Here is a 24,003-nt window from a genome sequence, read left to right on the forward strand (position 1 = left end):
GATTTCTTTTTTTTATTATTACTCCTTTAAATATTTTTGAGCTTTATTCTGGGATGCAGTTAGGTTCCTTGGAAATCATGTGATCTTTTCAAAGCTTACGTTTTAGGTTAGGCAGCACCTGAGCAGTTTTAGTTCTAATTTTTCCCCACTACTGAGACAATACTGTTCTAAGAACTCAATCCAATGTCCCATGTATATGAGGTTTCTCCAGTCTCTGTTGGCAACATAAGCTGGCCCAGCCCTGTATGGCCCTGAGAATTGTTCTCCTGTTCCTTTCTAGTGGTTTTTTTTTTCCATCCACAGATAGTTTAGTTAAAGGTGTAAGGGGAAACCCCAACAGACCCTAGAAGTCTCTGTGTAATTCTTGTCTCTCCCACACTCTGCCCTGCAAATTCTAGCTGCCTTAGCCTCTCCATCTCTGAGCTCTCCCTCAATTCAGGGAGACCACCACGCTCTTTCCAGGCAATACTGGTGCAATAGAAGGGCTCACCTCATTTGTTTTCCTCCACTTGGGGAGTATTGCCCTTTGCTGCCTGTTGTCCAGCCTCTGAAAACCATTGTTTCATATATTTTATCTGATTTTTCAGATCTTTAAGGCAGAAGGATAAATCCAGTCCCTGTTAGTCTGTCGTGGGTAGAAGTGGAAGTCCTTACATTGAATTATATGAAATAACAGTCTTTTTTGCCTCACTTATGTTTGTCCATCTGCTCTCTCATCTACTCCCAACTCAGGGATAATTGATGTATTCATTTTCATACCCTTTCTAAGCACGCACACATACATGAGCACATACACAAAGATTCAGGCTGCTTTTGGTTTTGTTTTCAGAAAATGGGAATGTATATACAAGTTGTTTTCATAATATATTGCTTTTTAATAGTATGCCATTTTTGTGTTTGGTAATATCCAATAAAATGTAAGTTCCTTGAGGGTGAAAACTTTGACTTCCATTTCCATTTCACCCTCGTGGCACCTTGTGAGCCTCCACATTACACGGGGTGGGTCATAATAAATGCTTGTACATTAAATGTAAATCCTTTTTACTTAGTTTTTATGAAATCTTTTTCCTTTAAGTTTTTTATGAAGATGAGATGGCAGTATGGAGTAAAATTTCAGGGATAGTTTTTATGTCCTAAGATGATGATGTTTAGTTATTGTTCCTGTTCCACTAATATAATAGACTGCAAGGAATCGCCTTCATTTTACTTGAGAGTAATATCTGAGGAAATAATGGAAGCTTACTAGTTCAGAGATTATTGTAACTTCAGACCTCTTTAAAAATGAAGGATATTAAATCATCTTAGAAGGTTATAGTCGAATGCCATTTGAATCAGCCAGGAAGAAAATAGCTATAATATTTGGAAATAACTTGATTGAGGAGTTAAACATTTACTTGTTCTCACATTAACTGAGAAAAAACCACTTGGATTTTAGGCAGGTATCTGTTTATTGATGGTCTTTAGAAACTGCCTAGGTAATTTGGCCTGAAGAAATGAGGAGGGCTCTTTTTTGCTTAGTGGAGCCCTATGGTTAAGTCAGAAGACACAGATTCAAATCACTGCTGTAAACTGACTGGCTATGTAGTCCACTTACATTTTATAAACCGCAGTGTTCTGGGTTCTGCCTATTTTGTAGGCTTGTCATGAAGAACATCTGAGTTAATTATATGAAGATGCTTTGTAAATAATGAAGAGCTGTTCCAGTGTGAGATACTATTATTATTTGCTTGAAATAGTTGAGGGAATGAAATAGTCACCTGAAATTATGTTTTTGCCTAAGGATTATTCATGTGATGCATTTGTGGCTATTTAGTTATGATTATTAAATTAGGCAGTGGGCAGCGTCACTTTTCTGGTTCAAATAGCAGGAAATGAAAATGTATGATATGGGAACTGTGTTTATATAGTTTCTCCAGTAGGCGGAGCTATGTATCTGTTATGTGTTTGTTAGTGTATGTTCACTTTCAGTCTATTTATTGAGAGAAAAATTATGAAAGGTACACAGTACAGCATTTCCTCTAAGACCTCAAATGTTCAATTATGCTTTACTTTGAAAATAAAATTAATATATTTAAATAGTTGGTGATTCCACAGGACTAGAGTTACTAATTCATTAATACAAGGTACTGTGCACTGCAACCGAAACCTTCTTCCCAAATTGCCAAGTTAGAACTTTTGTTATGTTTAAGTCATCTTAAAATCATTTCTATATTCAGTATTTTCCTCCTATGAAATTTTTATGAAGAGTGTGCAGCTTAATAGTTTTACCAAATTATGATTAATTTATTTTCTTAGAAATTAATGCTTAATGTCACATTTTACAGAACTCATTTAAGGTCCAGAGCAAAAACCAAAAACATGTTTCAGTGGAGCAGTTTAGCCCTGGCCTCTGTTGATGTAAAGTACCAATTTTTGTTGTTTTTTAAAGATATTTCAAGGAAACAAAGATTATCACCAGGATGTGCGTAATAACTTTTTGCCACCAATTATTGCACGTTTTATTAGAGTGAATCCTACCCAATGGCAGCAGAAAATTGCCATGAAAGTGGAACTGCTTGGATGTCAGTTTATTCCTAAAGGTAAAGCAACAGTATGTTTAAGGCATGTGGTTTTCACTGGATTAATTAAAAATGACTGTGCTGTTCTCTGAGAAATTAATTAATAATAATGTAAGTGTTTATACTCTATAGTATGTTCTTAAAGGGATTTTTAAAAAGAAATAGTTATCCCTGTTAAATATCATATTAGATATCAAACTGGTTTCCAGAATTACAAGTGGAAGAAGAAAGAGAGGGTGTCCCTGATGACATAATGCAATGAGATTGCTTTCCAAATGTAGTCTCAACCTTAATAATTTTTAATCAGGTCTCATGTAGTAGAATATTTGTATCATATAAGCACTGGTGATTGTAAGTCACCTTAGCCTAAGTGCCTTTTACTTTGAATAAATTAAAAATGGGAATAACTTCCTTCAAAATTATATAATATTTTAATACTTTGTTTACTGTTATATCCCCCCAAACTACCATAGTGCCTGACACATAGTGGGCCCTCCATAAGTATTTATTAAATGAATTGAATGAGTAGTATATTATACTGTGAACGACATTTTTACAGCTTTATCATTCAACATCATCTGACTCCCTGTTATTTTCCTTCCTAAGAAGATTCTTTTCGGACAATTTAATGATTTAAAAACTCAGAAATCCCAATATATTTGTGCATTTCATGCAGAGTATATTTATCCTTCTGACGTATTTCTCTCTGAGATTTAAAATTAGTGTGCAGGATTAAGTATTCTGGGAAATGTTAAAGACATTTAAAATTACTATATTTAACTATGATTTTTATAAGCAAAATGTATAAACTTTTCTAAACCATTTTTCAAGGTCGTCCTCCAAAACTTACTCAGCCTCCACCTCCTCGGAGCAGCAGTGACCTCAAAAACACTACAGCCCCTCCAAAAATAGCCAAAGGTATGCCTACTTTAAATGTGAGAATTTGATGTTCCCTGGATTTGTGGTATAATTTTCCATAAACATATTAAAAGCATTATAAAGTAACTATTTTAATCAAGCTGGTATAGATTAAAGAATAAAAAGTTTTTAAAACTTTTTTCAAGGTCGTGCCCCCAAATTTACTCAACCACTACAACCTCGAAGTAGCAATGAATTTCCTGCACACACAGAGCAAACAACTGCCACTCCTGAAATCAAAAATACCACCATAACTCCAAATGTGACCAAAGGTATGCAAACCCCAAAATTAATACCTGTTCATAGTAGTGAGTTTTTTTGTTTTTAAGTTAAGTTTTCAGAAACATTTCCAGCTTTTAAATGCTCAGGATTCTTTCCCTCTGTTTTTTAAGTATTGCAAAAAATTTGATTCCATACCTTATAGAAAAAGCTGGCTGCATTGCTCTAAGTTCTATTATCTGGTACTATGTAAAATGGTTCTTTAAATATTTAGAGATGGCTGCTGTATTCTAGGCTTCCTCTTACGATTTTTTTCCCTCTATAGCTAAATATGTGGAGTCTCAGGCTTAGGAAGATAATTTTTCTAGAAATAACTAAAACCATAGCAGGAAACAAACTTTTTTTCTGATTATACATTAATCTGCTGGATAGGGAAATTGGTAGGATAAAGGGAAGAAGGAAAAAAAAAGTTTTGGTGAAAATACATACTTTTTTTTAAAAAAAGATACTCTGTTAACATTTATTTTAAAAATTTGGTCTCTGTTTTTTAAATGTTTACAGATTTTCAGATTATAAATAGTGTGTTTTTCAATTTACTTTCAAATTTTGCTTTTAATTATTAGTATATAAGGTGTTAACATATATAAAACATAGTAGTTTTTTTATTTTACTAGTTTGAAAACAAAATTTCTGTTGAATTCAGGAACAAAAAGCATCAGTGCCATGGAGGAATTAATTTCAGTGTTGACAGATAAAAAGCACACTAATTTTCAGGACAGTGCAGAGAAGAGAAAGCAGTTCATTCAGAGTAACTTGTGCCACATAGCACTTAATCATTCTCATTTTCTGAAAATTTGCCTGGATTCAGATAACTTTCTACAACTTCCTACATGTCAGTTTCCTTCCTATCTTCTGAAGTATTCCCAAAGAGACCAATTTCTTTCTCATGCTGCAGGAAAAGCTAGTATTGACTGAAAAACAAAACCTCACAACCTAGAAGTTGAGAATTATGTTTTATTCAGGGTCTTACTGGGGACAGTAGCCTGGGATACAGCCTCTCAGATTGTTCTGAAAAACTGTTCCAAAGAGGGAGGAGCCAGGATTTATAGGGGTTTATGCTGGAAAAAATGTAGTCAAACATCAAAAAATTACCGCTAATCACAAAAACCAGACGTCTCAAGTTAATGATTTTAGTGCTTTTCTATGTGTGGGAAGATGCAAGAGTCTGAGCTCATTGAAATTATTCATTGATATGTATCTTAACTGTTTAGAGCCAGTATTCTGTTTTTCTCCATCCTGAATTCCCCTCAGGGCGCAGAGTCACGGGGTGGGAGTAGTGGCTGAGGACTTGGTGGCAACTCTTTGAAATGGCAGGGGCAACATTTATTTTGTCCAGTCTAGAGAGAAGCAAGAGTTGACAGAGACGAGAAATTTCAGCATCCCACAAAGAGCTTCTTATCCATTTACAGAAAGCATGCGTTCAGGTGGAATCCCAGACCACATACCCAGATGGAAAAACAATCATTTAAAAGTGTTGTTCATCTTAAAATCTGATTATAGAATTTTAAAATCTTAGGACTAAAAGGGTTCTTAAAGCATTTACTTCCGGAACTAGGATCCCTGTAATCTTTAAAATAACAAAGAACATCTAGGTCTTTTTGGTTGAAGACCTCCTGTCTCCTTTTCTTTGGAACAGTAGTATGTAAACTTTTTATTGTTTTTTTGAACCTAAGCATATATTTTAATGCCTCTGAATAAGTCAGACTGTATCCATCTGAACCTGATTATTCTCTCTACAGTTTCACAAATTTTAGGGATAAAGCGCATTTGCTTTTCTAATTTCTTAGTCCTTTCTATCCTGAGTCATGATTTCTGTTTTATTCACTTCTTTCTCCATTTTTACATCCAGGCTGAGAGTGATGCTGGTGCAAATCATGTCATGGTCAGATTTGTGCCACTGCTGTAATGTCCAGATCCTCCCTCAGTGGAGCCCTCAGTAGCAGCTGGTGGACTTTCTGTTTCCCTGGTTAGCTCTTTTGTCTGTTCTCAACAGTAGCTGTTTGAAACATTCTCTGTATTTTTCAAACCCTTGACCCAGAGATCCTCAGTCACTCTCAGTTACATCTTCAGCTTCCCAAAGTAGAAGCCATTCAAAGGGCCTTTCCTTTTTTGGAGCCTGCATACTCACCTAGTTCCCATCCATACAGCTTCTCAGAGGCCTGGTGTTATTGATTATCCTCTTCCTCCCTGTATCTTTAGCTTCTTTCTCTCTTTGGGTGGGATTATAAGGAGTAAGTAAGATGCAGGTCTGGCGCTTAGCACCCAGTAAATAGCAGCAGTTGTTGCTGTTATCACCCTCATGGCCAGGTGGAGGTTGAGAGGTGGAGGAAGAAACTAGTGTCCCAACTGACCTTAAGCAGACCATTTCTGCCCAGGATTCTTTATCTATGGAGTGAGATAAGGGGATTAAGTGATCTCCAAGTCCCTGCAGGCTCCAGCATTGTGTTGGTTTCTGCCTTGTTCGTACACACGTTTGGTTTCTATACTTAATACTATATTATTATCTTCCTGCATCTATAAATATTTTGCCATCACTTCCAATTGCTGGATGATATTTTAATATTATTTTATAAGGATAATATTTTATTATAAGGAGGAGACCATGATTTACTTATTCCCTTTCATTGTTGGGCATTTGGATTACTTACAGTTTTACAGTCTTCTGCAGATACAGAAGCAAACATATTTAAAGATACGTCTTTGAATCCCATCTTAATTTTTTCCTAAGGATAAATTCTACATAGAGAATTGCCAAGTAATAGGTTTTTATAGATATTGCCCCAAAATGCCAATCAGAAAGGTAGTTTCGATTTATAGTCCCATCAAAATCCCTGTTTCCTGATACCCTTTTCAACAATTAGTTGTTCTTTTAAATATTTGCCAATTTGATAAGCAAAAATAGCATCTTTCTGATTACTAGTGAGGTGAACATGCTTAATGGTCACTTGTGCTCTTATTACTAGTGAGGTGAACGTGCTTAATGGTCACTTGTGCGCTTAATGCGTTGCTCTTTCATCTCTGCTGATTTTTCTGTTGTTTATTTTTTACTTGTAAATTCTGTAATAGATTAACTATATTAACCTTTTATCACGTATGCAGAAAATACGTTTTCCCAGTTTATCATTTGTCTTTTAATTTGTCTTGGTGATTTAAAAACTGCAAAGGTGGAGCAAATAATGTGACGCACTTCCATGTATCCATGAAGGCCTCTGCAATTACCACTCGTGCCCACTCTCATTGCATAAATTATGTTTATGGCATTTTTTTGAGATAGAAAAGCTTTGAATGGTGATATGGTTAATATGTACTCTTCTCCTTAATGATCCCTTTGGTATTAATGTGTGTTTTTGTTTGTTTGTTTTTGTTTTTCAGATGTAGCCTTGGCCGCCGTCCTTGTCCCTGTGCTGGTCATGGTCCTTACCACTCTCATTCTCATACTAGTGTGTGCTTGGCATTGGAGAAACAGGTTCGTACAAAACTAGTTCACCTAACTGGTCCTAGAGGGGATGTTTCCAAATGTGAAATAGAAACTAAATATAGAAGATGAACTTTTTTGAGAGGGAGAGTTAAGATAGCCATTAGAATAAAAATATATATACTTCTCCTTTATTCCTGTAAAAAATGAGTAAGTTCAATTCCATAATCAGTTACTGAGTACCTTTATTATATCAAATTTTGTATTATACAATGGGTTACACACATCAGTAAGATATAATAGATACTTAGTAGCACTTTGAAAGAATGAGACACAATTATTATCTCCAGATTGTTTAGCAGGGTTGACCACTATACTTTGGCATGATGAGTTGTATATGAAGTGCTGGGGAACACAGACGTAAGAACCATGAGAATTACCTGAAACCTTTTTTTCAGAAAAGAGTGTTCCTCAAATTTGGCATGGTTTGCCTTAAAGGAGGGATTACATTTGGCGAGATAGAGGAAGAGAGAATGGCCCAGATGGATGGGATGGCTTGCAGGAAGGCACAGAGTTGTGGAATGTAGGCAGAACAGTGAGTCATCCCACAGGGGCTTGGCGTGCGGGAGCGCTAGGAGACCCATAGAAATGCAGCCTGGACCTGGGACCAGGAAGGACTTTCTGTAGATGGGGAAATCCTTGAGCAGGGTTCAGCGGACAGGTGATATTATCAGATGATTGTAGAAAAATGGTGGCAGGAGGGTGGATTGAAGAGGAGAGAGAGACTAGAAGAGGCAGAGAGATGAGTTAGGAAACTTTTAAGGCCACACAGGAACATGATACAGCAATTCTAGGAAAGGGAGAGACTTGGAGGGGGAGAGGGTTCCCAGAGGCGTCAGTGCAGGGCTTGACTGGCCACTTGCTAAGGAAGGAGGAGGATCTAAGTTTCTCTCACGTTTCTGGCTTGTGCAGTTGACCGGTAGAGATGGCGTGAGTAGAGGTAACAGGGTAGGAGGGACAGATTGGTGACTGACAGCTTTGGAGGGACTTCATTTGTCTAGCCATCCAACAGATATTTGAGCCTCCTACTCCCTGCCAAGTATTGAGCCGTGTGCTGGGAGTCCAGTGGTGAACCCCAGAGTCTATGGATGGGAGAGGATACTCTGCAGAAAACCTTCCACCGTGGAACCTGTTTGTTGCAGGGCCCAGCAGTAAGGGCAGGTAGGGATCACGGGATTGGAGATAAAACAGTAGCCAATATTCAACTCACGACTCACTCGGTTTACTATACATAATTAGCGCACAACACAGGTTAGGCAAAGTGTGGGGGGGGGGGGTGGGCAGGGGAGGAGGGTGTAAACGAACCACTCCAAGGAGAAGCCTTGAAGGAGGCATCTCAGCACCAACAGCAGCACATGACAAGTGAGAGTGGGAAACCACCCCGGCTCCAGCAGGGCCGCAGGCGGCCTCCATCTGGAACAGCTCTCAGCAGCATGGGGGCCTCCAGCCAAGATCCTTCAGGTCACTCTGTTCAATGGTCTCCTCTTAAGGAATAACTGTTACCCCAGGGGAAGAGTCTGGACTCCTTCAGTTGCTGTCTGTTCCCGTGCCATACATGGCCCATCAAACTTCTTGTCTAAAGTAATATTCTCAGTTTATCATTCGAGGACACTGGCAGTCCTACAGTGGATGTTTCAAAACAACTCATAGGCAAGTTCGTGTTGGCCACTGGGACTCCATTTTGAACTACGTAACATGTCTTAAATAGCTTAAATCCTCTAAGTTTCACCCAAGATGAGTAGGAATCATAACCGTACCAACCACAGTTTGTTCCACGGGTGGAAGGAAGCTGGAGGAGGCGTGGGTCCCGGATTCCTGGTGTTGGGGGGCTGTCTGTACAGAACTGACAACTTAGCATGAGGGCATGAGGCGGGGGAGGAGGGAACAGGGCTCTGGGAGAGTCCAGGAAGGAAAGTTCACGATGCTTTCAGGGAACCGGACAGCAACAGTGGTAGTGGTGAGAACAGTAGCAACGGCAGTTGCATAGAAAATAAAACGAAATGCTGGTTTTACACGTTTTTCTAAATGCCTTACGTGTTTTAACTCATTTAATCCTTAAAACAACCTGTGAAGCAGGTGTTGTTATAAATCCCATTTTAAAGAAGAGGAAAGTGAGACTGAGAGAGCACAGGTAACTTGTCCCAGGTCACCTGGTCAGCACATGGCAGGGTGGAGATTTGGTCCAGGCTTCAGAGCCCGTGCTGTTAGCCGCTGCAGCCTCTGATCAATCGGCAGTTCAAATCTAACTACTCTGCGGTTAAAGCCCCAGGGCGTGGGCGTGAGGACAGGGGAGTAGAGCTGTTGAGAGGCAGGAGGCAAGTCCTGAGATCAGTGTGGGATGACATTTAAAGGACTCTGGACATTCAGACTCCCAAGAGGCAAGATGGAACATGAGCCTGTTCAGGACAAAAGGTCTGAGCTGCAGAATTGAGGTTACTTCTACAAACGTAGTGGATGAAATTGCTGACGACTGGCTTTGTGACAAGGAGTAAAGAGGAAGCGCCGTTAAGGGGCTTATGGAAAATAGCCAGGAGAAAAGTAATAATAAAAACAGCTGCAAGTTACTGAATCCCTAACCTATGCAGGGCACTGTTCTAAGTACTTTACATGTAACGAATAAATCACCTGCAGCTTTGTCACTGGAGATCAAGAATATGAAATCCTTTATAGTACAACCCTTGGACAGCTTCAGCACCTACCATCTCGTCCACAAATTTTACGCTATACCTTACTTTGAAATAATGAAGTATTATATTTTAAATACAGCCAGACTTTAAAATGAGGGAGCTTTTAGTATCAATAATAAAAACATAGTCTTATACTAGAGAAGAATGTTTCGAAGCAGGAAAAACACATAGCTTGGGCTCTTTGAGAAAGCCCCACTTGTGATCTTCAGCAAGTCACATAACCCTCTTTTCCTCGTTGACAACACTAGAAAAACTTTCTCTTTAGCTTGCAGCGCATTATTTTAATTAGCTGTACATCAGAAAATGTCCTTTTGTGTGCTTGATTTTTTTCTTTTTAAAAGGCTTACGGTAGATAGCAATTCTTAATGTTGGGGAGGGACAGAAGTTTCTCCAGGGGAGGATGTGTCAGAATTCTGAGGAGCAGGCTGGGGGAGAACGTTCTTCGTTGCACACGTGGCCCTCGGTCCCCTCACTGTTAGTGACAGCGTTGGCTTATCTTGCACATGGTAGAGGAATCAGGTCTATGCAGTTAAGGGTGTGTGACACTTTAAACTTCTCAGCGGCAAAGGACTGTAGAAAAAAAGTAAGTTGGAAAAAAAAGTAACAATGTAGAAGAAAATATGGGGGTTTTGTTGCTTTTGTTGTATCCTGTGAACTTTGTGAATTGACTGATTTGTGAAATTTGTATTTGAAACCAAAACAAACCTAACATGATTTCCCCAGAATAATCCACGTGTCAGGCTTGGGTCTTTGATTTGATTCAAGGTTTTTATCTACATAGTCTTTTTTTTTTTTTATCCCTTTATCCATTTGAGTGGAAAATAGTTGGGTAACAAGATAACTGTCTCAGGAGATAGTTGTTTAATATTTATTGAGAGTCCAGAATTCATGAGCCTCAGCAGTGGCAACTTCAAAAGTCAAGTGAAAGAGGTCTCCCAGGGAAATCAGCAAGTAGAAATGTGTACTCTTGACTAATTATTAACTTTGGTGTTTATCCTGCAGTTTCAGAGCTTTCTTACTAGTGAACTCACTCTATTTGGTATCTTTTTTTTTTTCTGTATTTTTCCAGAAAGAAAAAAGCTGAAGGCACCTATGACTTACCTTACTGGGACCGGGCAGGTAATTTGTGGCTTTACATCTCTTTCCATCAGAGGGAAGCCTCTGCCCTCCAGCTGGCAGCAGTGAAAGAGGAAAGCCATTTTCAGGCCCACGTAAACTCCCCAGCACTGTTAGAAAAAATGGCATTCCTCTTCTGTTCTGATCATTTTTACTTTTCTATAAAATCTCTAGTCTCTAAGTAATGAAATGGGAAGTAAGAATTTCTCATAACACATGCTCTGTTCTTTTCCTTTTGGAAAACTTGTCTGGTTTGTCCCATGTATGTCTCGGTCTTGAGACCAGCTTTCTGTGTGGTGTTCGTGAACACTAGGTCAGAAGCAGAGGATTGCAGCCCTGGTGACACAGTGTGTGTGTATGTGTGTGTCACTCTGCTGTGGATATTTACCGCAGTGGAGTTCAGCGTTTTACGAGTCAGTGAAGTCTGCTCTCTCTGCCATGAGTTGTCATCTTCCGAATTCCTACTCTCTGTGGCAGGTGGCAGGTTGCTGCAGGTGACACCAGAGGCCTTCTGTGGGCGGGTCTCCCACTTCCCAGTCTCACCACTGGAATGACTGTTAGGGGTTAAAAGAATTCACTGTGACGAGGGTAGAAAAGAGCAGTGATGGGGGCAGGTCTTGGGCTGCTACTTCTCACCGTCGTCCCCCTGCCCCCCACAGGGTTGATCTTAGAATTTTTTAAGCTTATTAAAACTTATTAAAGACCACTGCTATAACAAACTATATCTGGCTGCACTATAATAGCCGTGATTTGCTTCAGTATATGCTTTTGATAGAGATTTCTACTGTGTTCTGCTTTGCACTGGATGGTCTTATCAAAGCAAAAAATAAGTTTGAACAACTTAAGGAACTAGAAAAAGAAGAACAAACTAAACCCAAAGCTATAGGGAAGAAGGAAATAATAAAAGATTAGAGGAGAGGAACAAAATAGAGAATAGGAAGCAACAGAAAACAACAAGTGTTGGCAAGAATGTGGAGAAACTGGAACCCTTGTGCACTGTTGGCAGGAATGTAAAATGGTACAGCTTCTGTGGAAAACAGAATTTTTTGTCAGTTCCTCAAAAAATTAAAAATAGAATTACCATATGAACCAGCAATTCCACTTCTAGGTATATACCCAAAAGCATTGAAAGCGGAGTCTTGAAAAGATATTTTTACATCCATGTTCATAGCAGCGTTATTCAGAATAGTTAAAACATGGAAGCAATCCGGGTATCTATCCACCAATAAATGGATAAGCAAAATGTGGTTATACACATAAAATGGAATATTAAGCCTTAAAAAGGAAGGAAATTCTGCAATATATACTACATCGTGGATGAACCTTGAGGCAATTATGCTAAATGAAATAAGTCAGTCGCAAAAAGAAAAATAGCATATGATTCCATTCATACGAGGTACTTAGAGTACTCAAAATTATAAAGACAGAAAGTAGAGTGGTGCTTGCCAGGGGCTGAGGGGAAGAATCAGGAATTACGGTTTACTAGGTATGGAATTTCAGTTTCACCAAGATGAAAGTTCTGGAGATGGACGGTGGAGAGGGTTGCACAACAATGTGAATATGTGTTTAATAACACTGAGCTGTTCAACTGAAAATGGTTCAGGGCGTTCCCCAGCGGCCTAGTGGTTAGGACTCCAGGCTTTCACTGCTGTGGCCCCGGTTCCATCCCCGGTCGGGGAACTGAGATCCTGCAAGCCGTGCAGCGTGGCCAAAAAAAATGGTTAAGATAGGAAATTTTATGTTGTGTGTATTTTACCACCAGAACAACCACCAAAGAAACCAAAAAACCTTGAACACAAAGGCTGGTTTGTATAAATATTTGTTATAGAAATGGCTTAAATGCAACAGGATTTCTCCCTTCATATACTGTTATCATTTCAAACATAGCTTTCTATGTAATGGTCTCTTTTACTTATGATCACAATGAAGGTTGGTGGAAAGGAATGAAGCAGTTTCTTCCTGCCAAATCAGTGGAGCACGAGGAAACCCCAGTTCGCTACAGCAGTAGTGAAGTGAATCACTTGAGTCCTAGAGAAGTCACCACGGTGCTGCAGGCTGACTCTGCAGGTAACTAGTGCAGCCACCAGGGGAAGGAGAAGCTGCCGCGCTCACTGTAAAGAGCTGTGAGATTTGCAGTACCCTTTATCTGTTTCATGTATAGGAGATGAGCTAGTTTCCAAACATAGAACCACTTTTTAAAAAGACCTCAAGAGAGTCATTTCTGTGTCTTAGATGTTCTATCCATAAAATTGGGGTACTCATTTCTAAAAACTTTGGGCATTTTGTCTGCTTACCTGAAATTCCGTTTGGTTTTATTGGGCCTTTGGGGGTTTTAAAAGGAGAGCAGGAAAGGCACAGTGGCCTCACAGTATTTATCCTATTAACCTAGAATACATTTTAAACATTTCCTAATATTTGAAAAAGAAAAAAAAATCTACGAAATTATTTTCCAAGACGAATATTATTTCAGTAATGGAATATTTATTTTCCAATGAAGTACTGTCTATAAATCTGAAGAACATATACACTCTTTATGCAGACTTCCATGAATGAAGCTTTCTGGCACATCGACTTATTACCACGAGATATAGGGTAACGTCTTTAGTTTTAATTTTTGAAGTTAGTTGTTGCGGGAAGACCCATCAGTCTCCGTTGATAACAAACGTGCCATAAAGAGGTGTTTGTTTTCGGTGCAAGCCTGCAGCTGCCACCCTGAATTATATGATCCCTGCCTTAATGAGATAACTTTTCTGTTGTCTATGTTTTGCGATACCCACAGAGTATGCACAGCCACTTGTGGGAGGAATTGTTGGCACACTCCATCAGAGATCTACCTTTAAACCAGAGGAAGGCAAAGAAGCAGGCTATGCTGACCTAGACCCTTACAGCTCCCCTGTGCAGGAAGTCTATCATGCCTATGCTGAACCACTCCCGGTTACTGGGCCCGAGTACGCAACCCCAATTGTCGTGGATATGTCCGGGCACCCCACAGCTTCGGTTGGCCTGCCCTCAGCGTCCACTTTCAAAGCTGCAGGGAACCAACCTCCCCCTCTGGTGGGAACATACAACACCCTTCTCTCCAGGACTGACAGCTGCTCCTCAGCCCAGGCCCAGTATGATACGCCGAAAGGTGGGAAGCCGGCTCCAAGTGCCCCAGACGAGTTGGTATACCAAGTGCCACAGAGCGCACAGGGGGCATCAGGAGCAGGGAGGGCTGGCGAGTGTGGTGTTTCTAAAGAAGCCCTTTGAAGGTGATGCTGCCTTTTACAAAGCATCATTTTAAAGCACATGGCCTTTTTAAAATTGTATTAGTGGTAGTAATATATAGAACGTATTACATATCTGTCACGGACGTGGTTGGGGGAAATGTGATGACCGAGGTACAGGAAACTACTAATCTTGCCATCTTGCTTTAAAAGTGTTACTGTAGCACAGTTACTGCTTGCCTATTAAATTTCAAATATCCTGTTTGTTACTACTGTAAAACACTATTTTATACAGAAAAAGCTCCCTACTATGCACTTCAAAGAAATTAAAAATCACTGAGAGTATTTATTACCAGTGCTGCAGTTACATTGATGAACTCGAGATGGCTCTGTAAGCCTTTCTGGCAATAACGCACGGTACTGTTATAAAATGTCTGATGGCTTGAAATTCTGCTCTTTGTGAAAGGTGGGTACTATCATGACTTCTTCCTCTTCTATTCCTATATTGCTTTCTGAATTTTTTTTTAAAATAGTGACATAATCCTTGTTTTGATTGCAGTCATATATACTTATCCATCTTTCCTTAGGAAGAGCTGTAGCTGGGAAACTGACCTGTAGTGAGCAGTGATTTTTCACTTTCTGACACTCTAACGAGCTTTAACATTTCATAGTACATAACTTGGCCTCATCCCTGCTTGTTCCACCTGGGGCCCTTGGTGGCCAGCCCCGTTCTTGTGTTTATAAATGCTTGAGTTTTTTCAGTGGGTGATGCTTGCTTTATCAACCTCATTATTTCAGATCCCCTAATGTTTCCATGTGGAAACAGGAACAACTTTACAAATTAAAAATGCTGTAAAGGAGATTCTCCCGCCCCGAACTTTACTTGCAATGGAATTTTTCCTAGGAGAGTTGTGAAAAGTTGAGGGTTTCTAAAAGTGAACACTAAACAATACCCACTTATATTTATCACGGTGAAAGGCAAAATCATGACTCCTCGGGAGTCATATAAATTACCACCCCCCGCCGCCAAAAAAAGTAACCGAATTTGTCCTCTTTGGTTTTATGTATACAGGTTATTCTTTGAATCTCAAGGTAATTTGTTGTTTTTAGTCAAATAAAGAAATACTTGTTTTCCACAGTAAACTACTATAAGAAATGTAAACCCAGCATGTATTCTTCAGCTCTGTGTGATTATGCCATCTATGTGGTAGGGGGTGCAGTCCTTTATATTATACCTAAGGAACAAATGTTTCAGCATCCTAGCAAGGGAAAATTCCTGTCTTGTTTTTGGTACTTCTGGGCAACTTCTTTGTCACCATTTGCCCAGAACTAGTTTAAATGACTGAAATAGAAACCATGTGCAGTTTATTAGCGTTAGTGTAGAAACCATCTTTAAAAGTCTTTAGACTGGTAAGATGATACGGAAGCTGACCATGATTAAAATATAGAAACTTGGCATCCCCTCTTCTATCAATCAATATAAACCTTAGTTTGCAGACTTAATATTGAAATATACTTCCCCATCAGGTTCTAGTTGTTTCTTTCAGCCTGTGCCACCAGATGATGGCAGAATATGCTAAATTTGACTAACGATGTACAGTGTTCATTTTGCTTGCTTCCATGAGTCTATCAGTATTGTAAAACGTTGCTTCAAAACAGAACTGCCTATTTCTACGGCCTCCCTGCCTTCTAGTTGTATGATTTTCTTGGTCTTATTTTCAGTGGCTTTTCCTTTTTTCCAACAGACTTTTGAGGCATAATTTTATTCACTGAAAAACCAATACACATTTTGTTTCAAAATATTTGAAACAAAAAGCACAGATGTTGAACTTTTATTAAAACCTATGAATGTGTGAAGCACATGTATTAATGCAGTCATCCCCTTTCAGGTGGGAAGAGAGTAAACCAATTGCTTTATTTTTTTATTCGTCCTTAGTATACAAAAATATACTTTTTCTCAAATCATATGCCTGTTTGAAGCTTTAAGAGAAATGATTTCAGTAACTATTTCATTTTTCCAAAGATGCTTGCTATTTTTGTTTGTGTATACCTGATTGTTTTCCCATAGAACTTTTTTTTTGAGAAGCAAATGTTTTCTTAAATAATGCATGTTTTAAGACTTGATTCATATATTGCCACTGTGCTGTTTTTGAACTACCAATAATTTTTATAAAATACTTAGTTTTTAACTACTATTATATATTTTACTTTCCAAATGAAGAGCTGAGCCTGATACAAAGGGTTGTACTGGTTTGTACTTTTTCTTTTAATTCGTATGTTTTCATATTAGAGTTTTGTTTTGGGTTGTTTTTTTTTTCTAATGTTACTATGTCTGCTATATATACAGCTTTGGAGACAATCAAGTAACAACTGAAAATGTGAAAGTAACCATTTTTTACAAAATTCCCTTGGAATTTTTATTCTTTGCTTGAAACATGTAAAAGATTTAACTCACTGTGGCTTATTGGATTAAATTCTTTCCTGTTAATGCAGTTACAAAAGTAGAATCAGACAGTGGTGCAGGAAATGTGGCCCTTAAGGTTTCATAAAATTACACTGGCTTAGCTGTTACTTGATCTTGGGAACCGGCACAGTTAAAGGGAAGATATTGTGAATGCTGATTTATATTTTATTGAAAGCTGTAAATCTAAATAGATCCTATTGCGTATGCAGGGTCTAGCCCAGTTATTTAAGTTCACGTTTCACTGTTTGCACTTTGTATTGAACAATGGGTTTATTCGCTGTTGAAATGGTTCGAGCAGAGGATTTATTCGGTAACTGAAATTAGGATGTTACTTATACACTTGCCCTCCCCCCCCACACCCCCCCACCCCACCCTCGCACTGGAGGGAGCAGAAAATGAGCTCGTTTAAATATGAATGTGGCTGTAATTCTATGGAATGTGATAAAGCTTGAACTTCTTTCCCTGGGCTCCACATTGTTACCTGGAGAGCAAGAGGGTTACAGAAACACCATGTCAGATAATACAATTCGAAAGAATGAATAGATTAGGTGGGACAATAAAAGCTTTTCAGCCCCTCTTAAGAGAAATCAATGAAGCTCTGCTTATTAAAAAAAAAAAAAAATTACCTACTGGCTCTGCCTTTCAGTTCTGAACTTGAAGTCCCTAAACTGCAAAATCTAAGGAAGAGTTGGATACTTTTAGGTCAATTGTGGCACCAGTTCTCATTTAATCCAACTTGTGACTAGTTTCTTCTCATCTCCTCCTCTTCTTTTTTGGCACTGGGAAAGGTAGAAACAAAACATGTATTGAAATACGTATTGGAAATAAAAATGGCTTGAGTGTCAGTGATATTCTCCCAGAATGTACTTTTCTTACCTCGGCATGTACTGTAGTCACTCAGTATTTGTATATGTTGCTAGAATTTAGACTGTATAAATAGTGAGATTTTAATGTGTTCATGTGTTTTTAATAAATTGTATATATGTCTTGTTCAGGTTTTTTGTTTTTTGCTTAAATAAAACAACCTTGAGGTTTGTAACCTTTCTCATACCATGCAAAATGCCAGATCCCTCAATTTTAAGATCAGGTTTTTATGGCCAATATTATAGTACTTACAGTAACATTTGAAAATGCCACCATTGGGGGGTTTTGGGGGTTTGGTTTTTTGTTGTTGTTGTGTTTATAAATTCATTTATTTATTTTTGGCTGCGTTAGGTCTTCGTTGCTGCGCGGGGGCTTTTCTCTAGTTGCAGTGAGCAGGGGCTAGCCTTGGATACGGTGCGTGGGCTTCTAATTGCGGTGGCTTCTCGTTGCAGAGCACGGACTCTAGGCACGTGGGCTTCAGTAGTTGTGGCGCGCAGGCTCAGTAGTTGTGGCACATGGGCCTAGTTGCTCCGCGTCTTGTGGGATCCTTCCCGGACCAGGGCTCGAACCCGTGTTGCCTGCATTGGCAGGCAGATTCTTACGCACTGCACCACCAGGGAAGTGCCTACCGTTGGTTTTTGACATTGACTTTTTCTGTAGCCAGCACCATCCTTTCTGAAGCCCAAATTACTTTACATCAAACTCAGCTTCAGCAGCCCAGCTGCAGCCTATGGCTGTGTGGTATGAGGGAACGATCACATTGAACAGCAGTGCCTTTTCCACCTCAAAGAAGAAAAATCAAACGAGACTGGTATGGTGCAAACATATGCTAGGATTAACAGAACAGAGTCCATATTTATTGCCTAGGTCTGGGTTAATTCAGCTACTAGTTTTGTCCCCCTTACACCACTTTCAAGTATGTCAGTCACTTATTTCTGTTTCTGATCTAATAGTATTTATACACTCTCTTTAGAGATGCAGGCTAGTTAGTGATAATTATCATTGTCTCCCAGTGATAATTATTGTTCAAGAGATGCCAGTTCTTTCCACTCCTACCTCTTCTGACAGCTCTTGATTCCAGCCTTATAACCTCCACTGTTCTCTTCTCTTCACCCCTTGTCCCCCTCCTTCCCCATAGCCTTTGGTTATAGTCAGACATTAAAATGAAAAGGGAGACGACTAGCTCACGACTTTTGTCCAACTGGCTTGTTTGCATCCCACAACAGTCTTCTCTGGTGCACCCTAGGTAAGCTTTCCATTTGAAGATGCGATTTAATCATGTGGACAATTGGTTTTTCATGAAAATGACATTTAAATCCAGAAAAAGCTTGACTCTTCTTAAAGGTTTACTCATTCATGTCTTTCCTAATTTACTTCCAATAAACTTTGAAATTTTAATGAATAAATTAAACCAGGCAAAAAATGTTTTAAGAATTTTCTCCTTCTTGAGCTTGCCTAGTTCAGCTTCTTTGTATAAACTGTATTTCTTTAAAATAATGCAGTCACCAGATTTTAGGAATTGCATTCTTTCTTTGGTTATTTACTTATCCAGAGTTTCATATTTATCCTATTTCTTTCGACTTAAAGAACATCTTCATTCTACCAAACTACTCATCATAATCATGGTTTAACTTAACTGTAGGAAAAGAATGCTTAATTAAGCCAGTATGATCTTAGGTTTCCCTAATCATCCATGCTTAGGGTCTGGTTTAAGATTCCAGCCAGGTTCCTCAGGTAGAACAAAAAGGAACCAAACAATCATCCAGAGAGAGCTACAGAGGCCTGAGGTGGTTCCAGTATGCCACATTCAAGGCACCGCTGCATGCCAGCTCCCCACCAATTTACAGGAGGCAGATAAACCTCTCAGAATGTCACGTTACATTCAAAATCTGCTGTGGTAAACTAAATCCCCTTACTTATTAGGAAGTCACATCCCTTCAAAAGTCTAAGATGAAGTAACTATAAAAAGATGCTTAAAAACACCTCAGAAAACTAGCTTATTTTTAAAACAATGCAATGAAAAATTCACTCTCCCTGATAGCTTAGCATGTCTTGGTTTCCATAAATTAAATATATTCACAGAAATTAAGCTGGTGGTTATGAAGCACCAGGCAGCAATAGACTTACTAAAATTTCTTGACAAGTACATCCAACATATTTAAAAATAAACTAAAAATTGCAGTGTAAAAATAAAACTAATACTGTTCGCATCATCTTCGGAGTCTGTAGGGTCAATCTTGAGTCAAGTCGATTACAAAGTTTTTTTCTATAATGTCCTTCAAAAAGAGCTGCTCTGCAGTCACATTGTGATATGCATTCTAAAGAAGAAAAATAAAATAAAATCACCATCTATCCCAATCTCAAAATGTTAACAACAGCAGCAACGGAATATGCTGTATCTAAAAACCTTAATTAAAAACTCAAGTAACAAGTGGCATGGATTTTTAACTTATCTTTCTCATTTCTTTTTCATTGCTCATTCTTGTGCCAGAGCTTTCCCTAAAGCCCACTCTTTCCACTTAAACCATCACATAAGTAAGAGGCTCCCTCACATCATCTTCTAGTCTACTGAATTATGGTATAAATCTAGAAACCAGAATTTGAAAGTGTTAAGCTCTAACCTGAATAATACCACTTTTTCAGCTTATATAGTATTTAGGGATGAAGATTTAAGGGGACTGGTTTCATGTCGTGGGGTATAGCCATATACTTAACAGCAAATCATTCACAGTTCAATATTTAAAATGTACAGGTAACATTTTAATCCTATCACTGTGTCACTAATCTAAGTTATAATTAGGAAAATAGGAAATTCCTTCCCATTTAATCAATTAAAGTCAAAATCTTAAGGATCAAATCCACCACCATTAATCCCCATTCAAGAGAAGAATGATCTAGTATAAAGGTTTACAACTTTTCTGACCATGAAGATTCTTTCATGAGGTTAAAATGTTATGGACCTTCTCATCGACTTAACTGAAAAACTACATGAAAATAATTTGTATGATTATGGCCATGCTTTTAGGTGAATTTGAAATATCTCAAACAGCAGGTTTCTACATATTCAAATAGTGCAAATATGATACAGTATCTAGGGTAAGGCTTGGTCCCTATATAGGTTTGATGAGTTTCTCCCAGGGGTTTGAGGCCAACAGATTGGGAGCTGTAGTAAGAACTCTGGACCTGAGTCCTAATTTCAGCACATGCTATCTCTGTAAACCCTTATCAAGCCGTCATCCCCTCAAAACCTGTTCCCTCAGTAAAATGACAGGGTGAAAAGGGAGAATGTAAGCTTTCCAACTCTAAAGATCAAAGATTATACCAAAGTGTGTGTGTGTGTGTGTGTGTACACACACACACACACACACTCATATATATATATATATATTTTTTTTACCTTATTCATCAAAGACATGGTGGCATTCCCAAAGTAGTGCAAAGGACTCTTGAGGTCAGAAAAGTTGTACTTAAAACCAGCAAGGTGAACTTCATGACATATGTGAAATGCCAACGTAATGGCAATAATTCCTGTTGTTGGGTGTTTGGGTTTCTGGAGGAGGAAATGAAAATTTAGGGAAAAAAATCCATACAAGGTACCTGTTTCCAAAACATTTGGGTGACCTAATCTTATAAAATAGCATCTTCTGAACATTTAATCAGGACAGAAATACTTCAGTTAAATCCTTGTCATGCCCTAAGGTTCAAGCCCCAAAGTTAATATCCTAACTCTGAATATAAAGTGTTGCTTGGAATCTTAGAAAGTCTCTCAGGTCAAACTTAACTGCAGTACTAGTCCAGAAGACAGCTAGCAAATGAAGCCTTTAAGGAAAAGGATGCTGCTGCCTTGTTTTTAAAAAACACACCGAAGTCAAGCAACTTGTGGAAAAAGCAAAGCCTGAGAATGTTAAACCCACGTATGAAACGTAAGGACAGCTTAATTCACTAACGGATAAGATCATGCTAAAAGGCTTCAAATAATTTAGCCTTAAAATGGTTCTATTTTATAATGCTGATAATTTAGCTCTAGGGAAAGACGGCTTTAATCAAGTAACTTCAATAACAAATTGCCATGGTAATGATCTGACTAGAAAATAAAGATTCTAGACGTATATACAGATTACAGTCACAATCTCAGTTTTGTTTTTAAATTGATTATAATTTTAACTAAATTTTAACTAAAAAGAAAGAAACCAAGCATCCTCTTCACATGTACATATATCCTGAAAAACACTATAATAGATGTTTGGCAGAAGGGTCTTGGCATTCAGAGTTTTCATTCTCGTTGGATGGCCTTCAGAGGCAAAACCAAGATATATCTTAAATTTACTAATACAAAAATACAAGGAGATTTTCTTTTGATTAAATGTTTCTTACAGATCCCATGGAAATTACATATGATTAATTATGATTTTGAGAAAAAGAAAAAAATCAGAGCAGCACAATAGAATCAGATAAACTCCAGGAAGCAAATTTGTCTGCAAGCCTAACAGCCTTTTTTTTTTTTTAAGTCTTTCTTTTTTTTTTTAACATCTTTATTGGAGTATAATTGCTTTACAATGGTGTGTTAGTTTCTGCTGTATAACAAAGTGAATCAGCTATATGCATACATATATCCCCATATCTCCTCCCTCTTGCGTCTCCCTCCCACCTTCCCTATCCCACCACTGTAGGTCATCACAAAGCTTGGAGCTGATCTCCCTGTGCTATGCAGCTGCTTCCCACTAGCCATCCATTTTACATTTCACTCCCCTAGTAAGTTTCTGTTCCTACTCTCCAAGATGACAATTTCATACCTTTCTATCCAACAGCTCTACCCTTCTTCCTACTTTGTCAATTTAATCCTTATTTTTCTTAGAAAACAGAATCGATCAGACAAGAGCTACATCATCTTCACAATTCCAAATCTACCTTCGTCTTTAACCATATTTTCAGTGCTCGCTCCTATGTGGATGAAGATGTCCCTGTTCCTACCTACGGCCAACCTCTCCACTCGTGCACTCCATTTTATCACATTTCTTTTCTCAACAATTTTGCTTTCACAAGTATCCCTTTTCTCTCTTCATCATCAATATTTCCCTCTATTGAATCATGCCCTTCAGCACACAAACATATCATCTATCTTTTACATATATACAGTGGAATATTACTCATCCATAAAAAGGAACGAACTAGTGCTATTTGCAGAGACATGGATGGACCTAGAGACTGTCATACAGAGGAAAGTTAAGTCAGAAAGAGAAAAATATCGTGTAATACAGCTTATATGTGGAATCTAGAAAAATGGTACAGATAAACTTACTCCCAAAGCAGAAACAGAGACACAGATGTAGAGAACAAACATGGATACCAAGGGGGGAAGGGGGGATGGGATGAACTGGGACATTGGGATTGACATATATAATTACTATGTATAAAATAGATAACTAATGAGAACCTATTGTATAGCACAGGGGACTCTACTCAGTGCTCTGTGGTGACCTAAATGGGAAGGAAATCAAAAAAAAAGGGGATATAGGTATAACTGATTCACTTTGCTGTACAGCAGAAACTAACACATTGTAAAGCAACTATACTCCAATAAAAATTAACTTTAAAAAAACCAGTGCTTGTGTTTGTAAATGCATAGACAAGAGTCTAGAAGGATATAAAAGGCAATAAAGCTTGGGAGATAATCTGAGTTATGGAGAGAAGAGAAAAGGATGATTTCCTTTTTTTAAAAAACACTCCTTTGTAAAAGCTGTTTGATTTTAAGCATGTAATATTTTAGAATTTCTTTATCATGCTGAAGAAAAGATACAAAATACGTGTTTATTTCTTTGGATTTTACCCAATTACAAAAGGGAAAGCCTCATTTCAGCTGAGATATCACATTACACAGTTACTCAAGCTTCAAGTGAAAAACATAGCCTGCCACTGTATGGGTCTAAAGACTATTTTTTCCCTAGGGAATGTAGACAAACAGGGCTGCAAGAGTCAGAGTCAATGAGATTCCTTATAATTAAAAAGAATTAAGGACTTCCCTGGTGGCGCAGTGGTTAAGAATCCACCTGCCAATGCAGGGGACATGGGTTCGAGCCCTGGTTCAGGAAGATCCCACATGCCGTGGAGCAACTAAGCCTGTGCACCACAACTACTGAGCCCACAAGCCACAACTACTGAAGCCCACGCACCTAGAGCCTGTGTTCCGCAACAAAGAGGAGCCACCACAATGAGAAGCCCGCGCACCCCAAGGAGGGGTAGCCCCTGCTTGCCGCAACTAGAGAAAGCAAGTGGGCAGCAACAAAGACCCAGCACAACCAAAAATAATTAATTAATTAATGGCAGAACCCCCCCCCCCCCACTTAAGGTTCTTTTCCTTGCAACATGAAAAACATAAAGCTAAAATCCAAAGATAATGTGATTTCACTAACCCAGGCGTGAGTGAAGCCACCTCACG

At 38.6% G+C, this 24,003-nt stretch overlaps 2 protein-coding genes across 14 annotated transcripts in view; one reads left to right on the forward strand and one right to left on the reverse strand.

Moving 5' to 3' along the window:
- The window catches only part of DCBLD2 (discoidin, CUB and LCCL domain containing 2), an 88,314-nt gene extending 70,619 nt beyond the window's left edge, over positions 1-17,695 (forward strand). For 3 of the 4 annotated variants that reach the window (XM_067739127.1, XM_067739129.1, XM_067739130.1), the window contains 7 exons: positions 2,429-2,579; positions 3,390-3,476; positions 3,623-3,748; positions 7,128-7,221; positions 10,987-11,036; positions 12,963-13,100; positions 13,813-17,695. In XM_067739127.1, coding sequence (XP_067595228.1) covers positions 2,429-2,579; positions 3,390-3,476; positions 3,623-3,748; positions 7,128-7,221; positions 10,987-11,036; positions 12,963-13,100; positions 13,813-14,282 — 1,116 coding nt within the window. In that variant the 3' untranslated portion in view covers positions 14,283-17,695. The remainder of the gene's footprint in view (positions 1-2,428; positions 2,580-3,389; positions 3,477-3,622; positions 3,749-7,127; positions 7,222-10,986; positions 11,037-12,962; positions 13,101-13,812) is intronic. The other variant, XM_067739128.1, reaches the window with a different exon arrangement.
- A 707-nt stretch (positions 17,696-18,402) lies between these two features.
- The window catches only part of ST3GAL6 (ST3 beta-galactoside alpha-2,3-sialyltransferase 6), a 77,160-nt gene continuing 71,559 nt past the window's right edge, over positions 18,403-24,003 (reverse strand). For all 10 annotated transcript variants that reach the window (XM_067739133.1, XM_067739142.1, XM_067739138.1 and 7 more), the window contains 2 exons: positions 20,965-21,117; positions 18,403-19,885 (listed from right to left, as the gene is read on the reverse strand). In XM_067739133.1, the coding sequence (XP_067595234.1) occupies positions 19,799-19,885; positions 20,965-21,117 (240 nt within the window). In that variant the 3' untranslated portion in view covers positions 18,403-19,798. The remainder of the gene's footprint in view (positions 19,886-20,964; positions 21,118-24,003) is intronic.

The sequence above is a fragment of the Pseudorca crassidens genome, chromosome 5 (genome assembly GCF_039906515.1).
Source record: "Pseudorca crassidens isolate mPseCra1 chromosome 5, mPseCra1.hap1, whole genome shotgun sequence".
Classification (NCBI taxonomy): Eukaryota; Metazoa; Chordata; class Mammalia; order Artiodactyla; family Delphinidae; genus Pseudorca; species Pseudorca crassidens.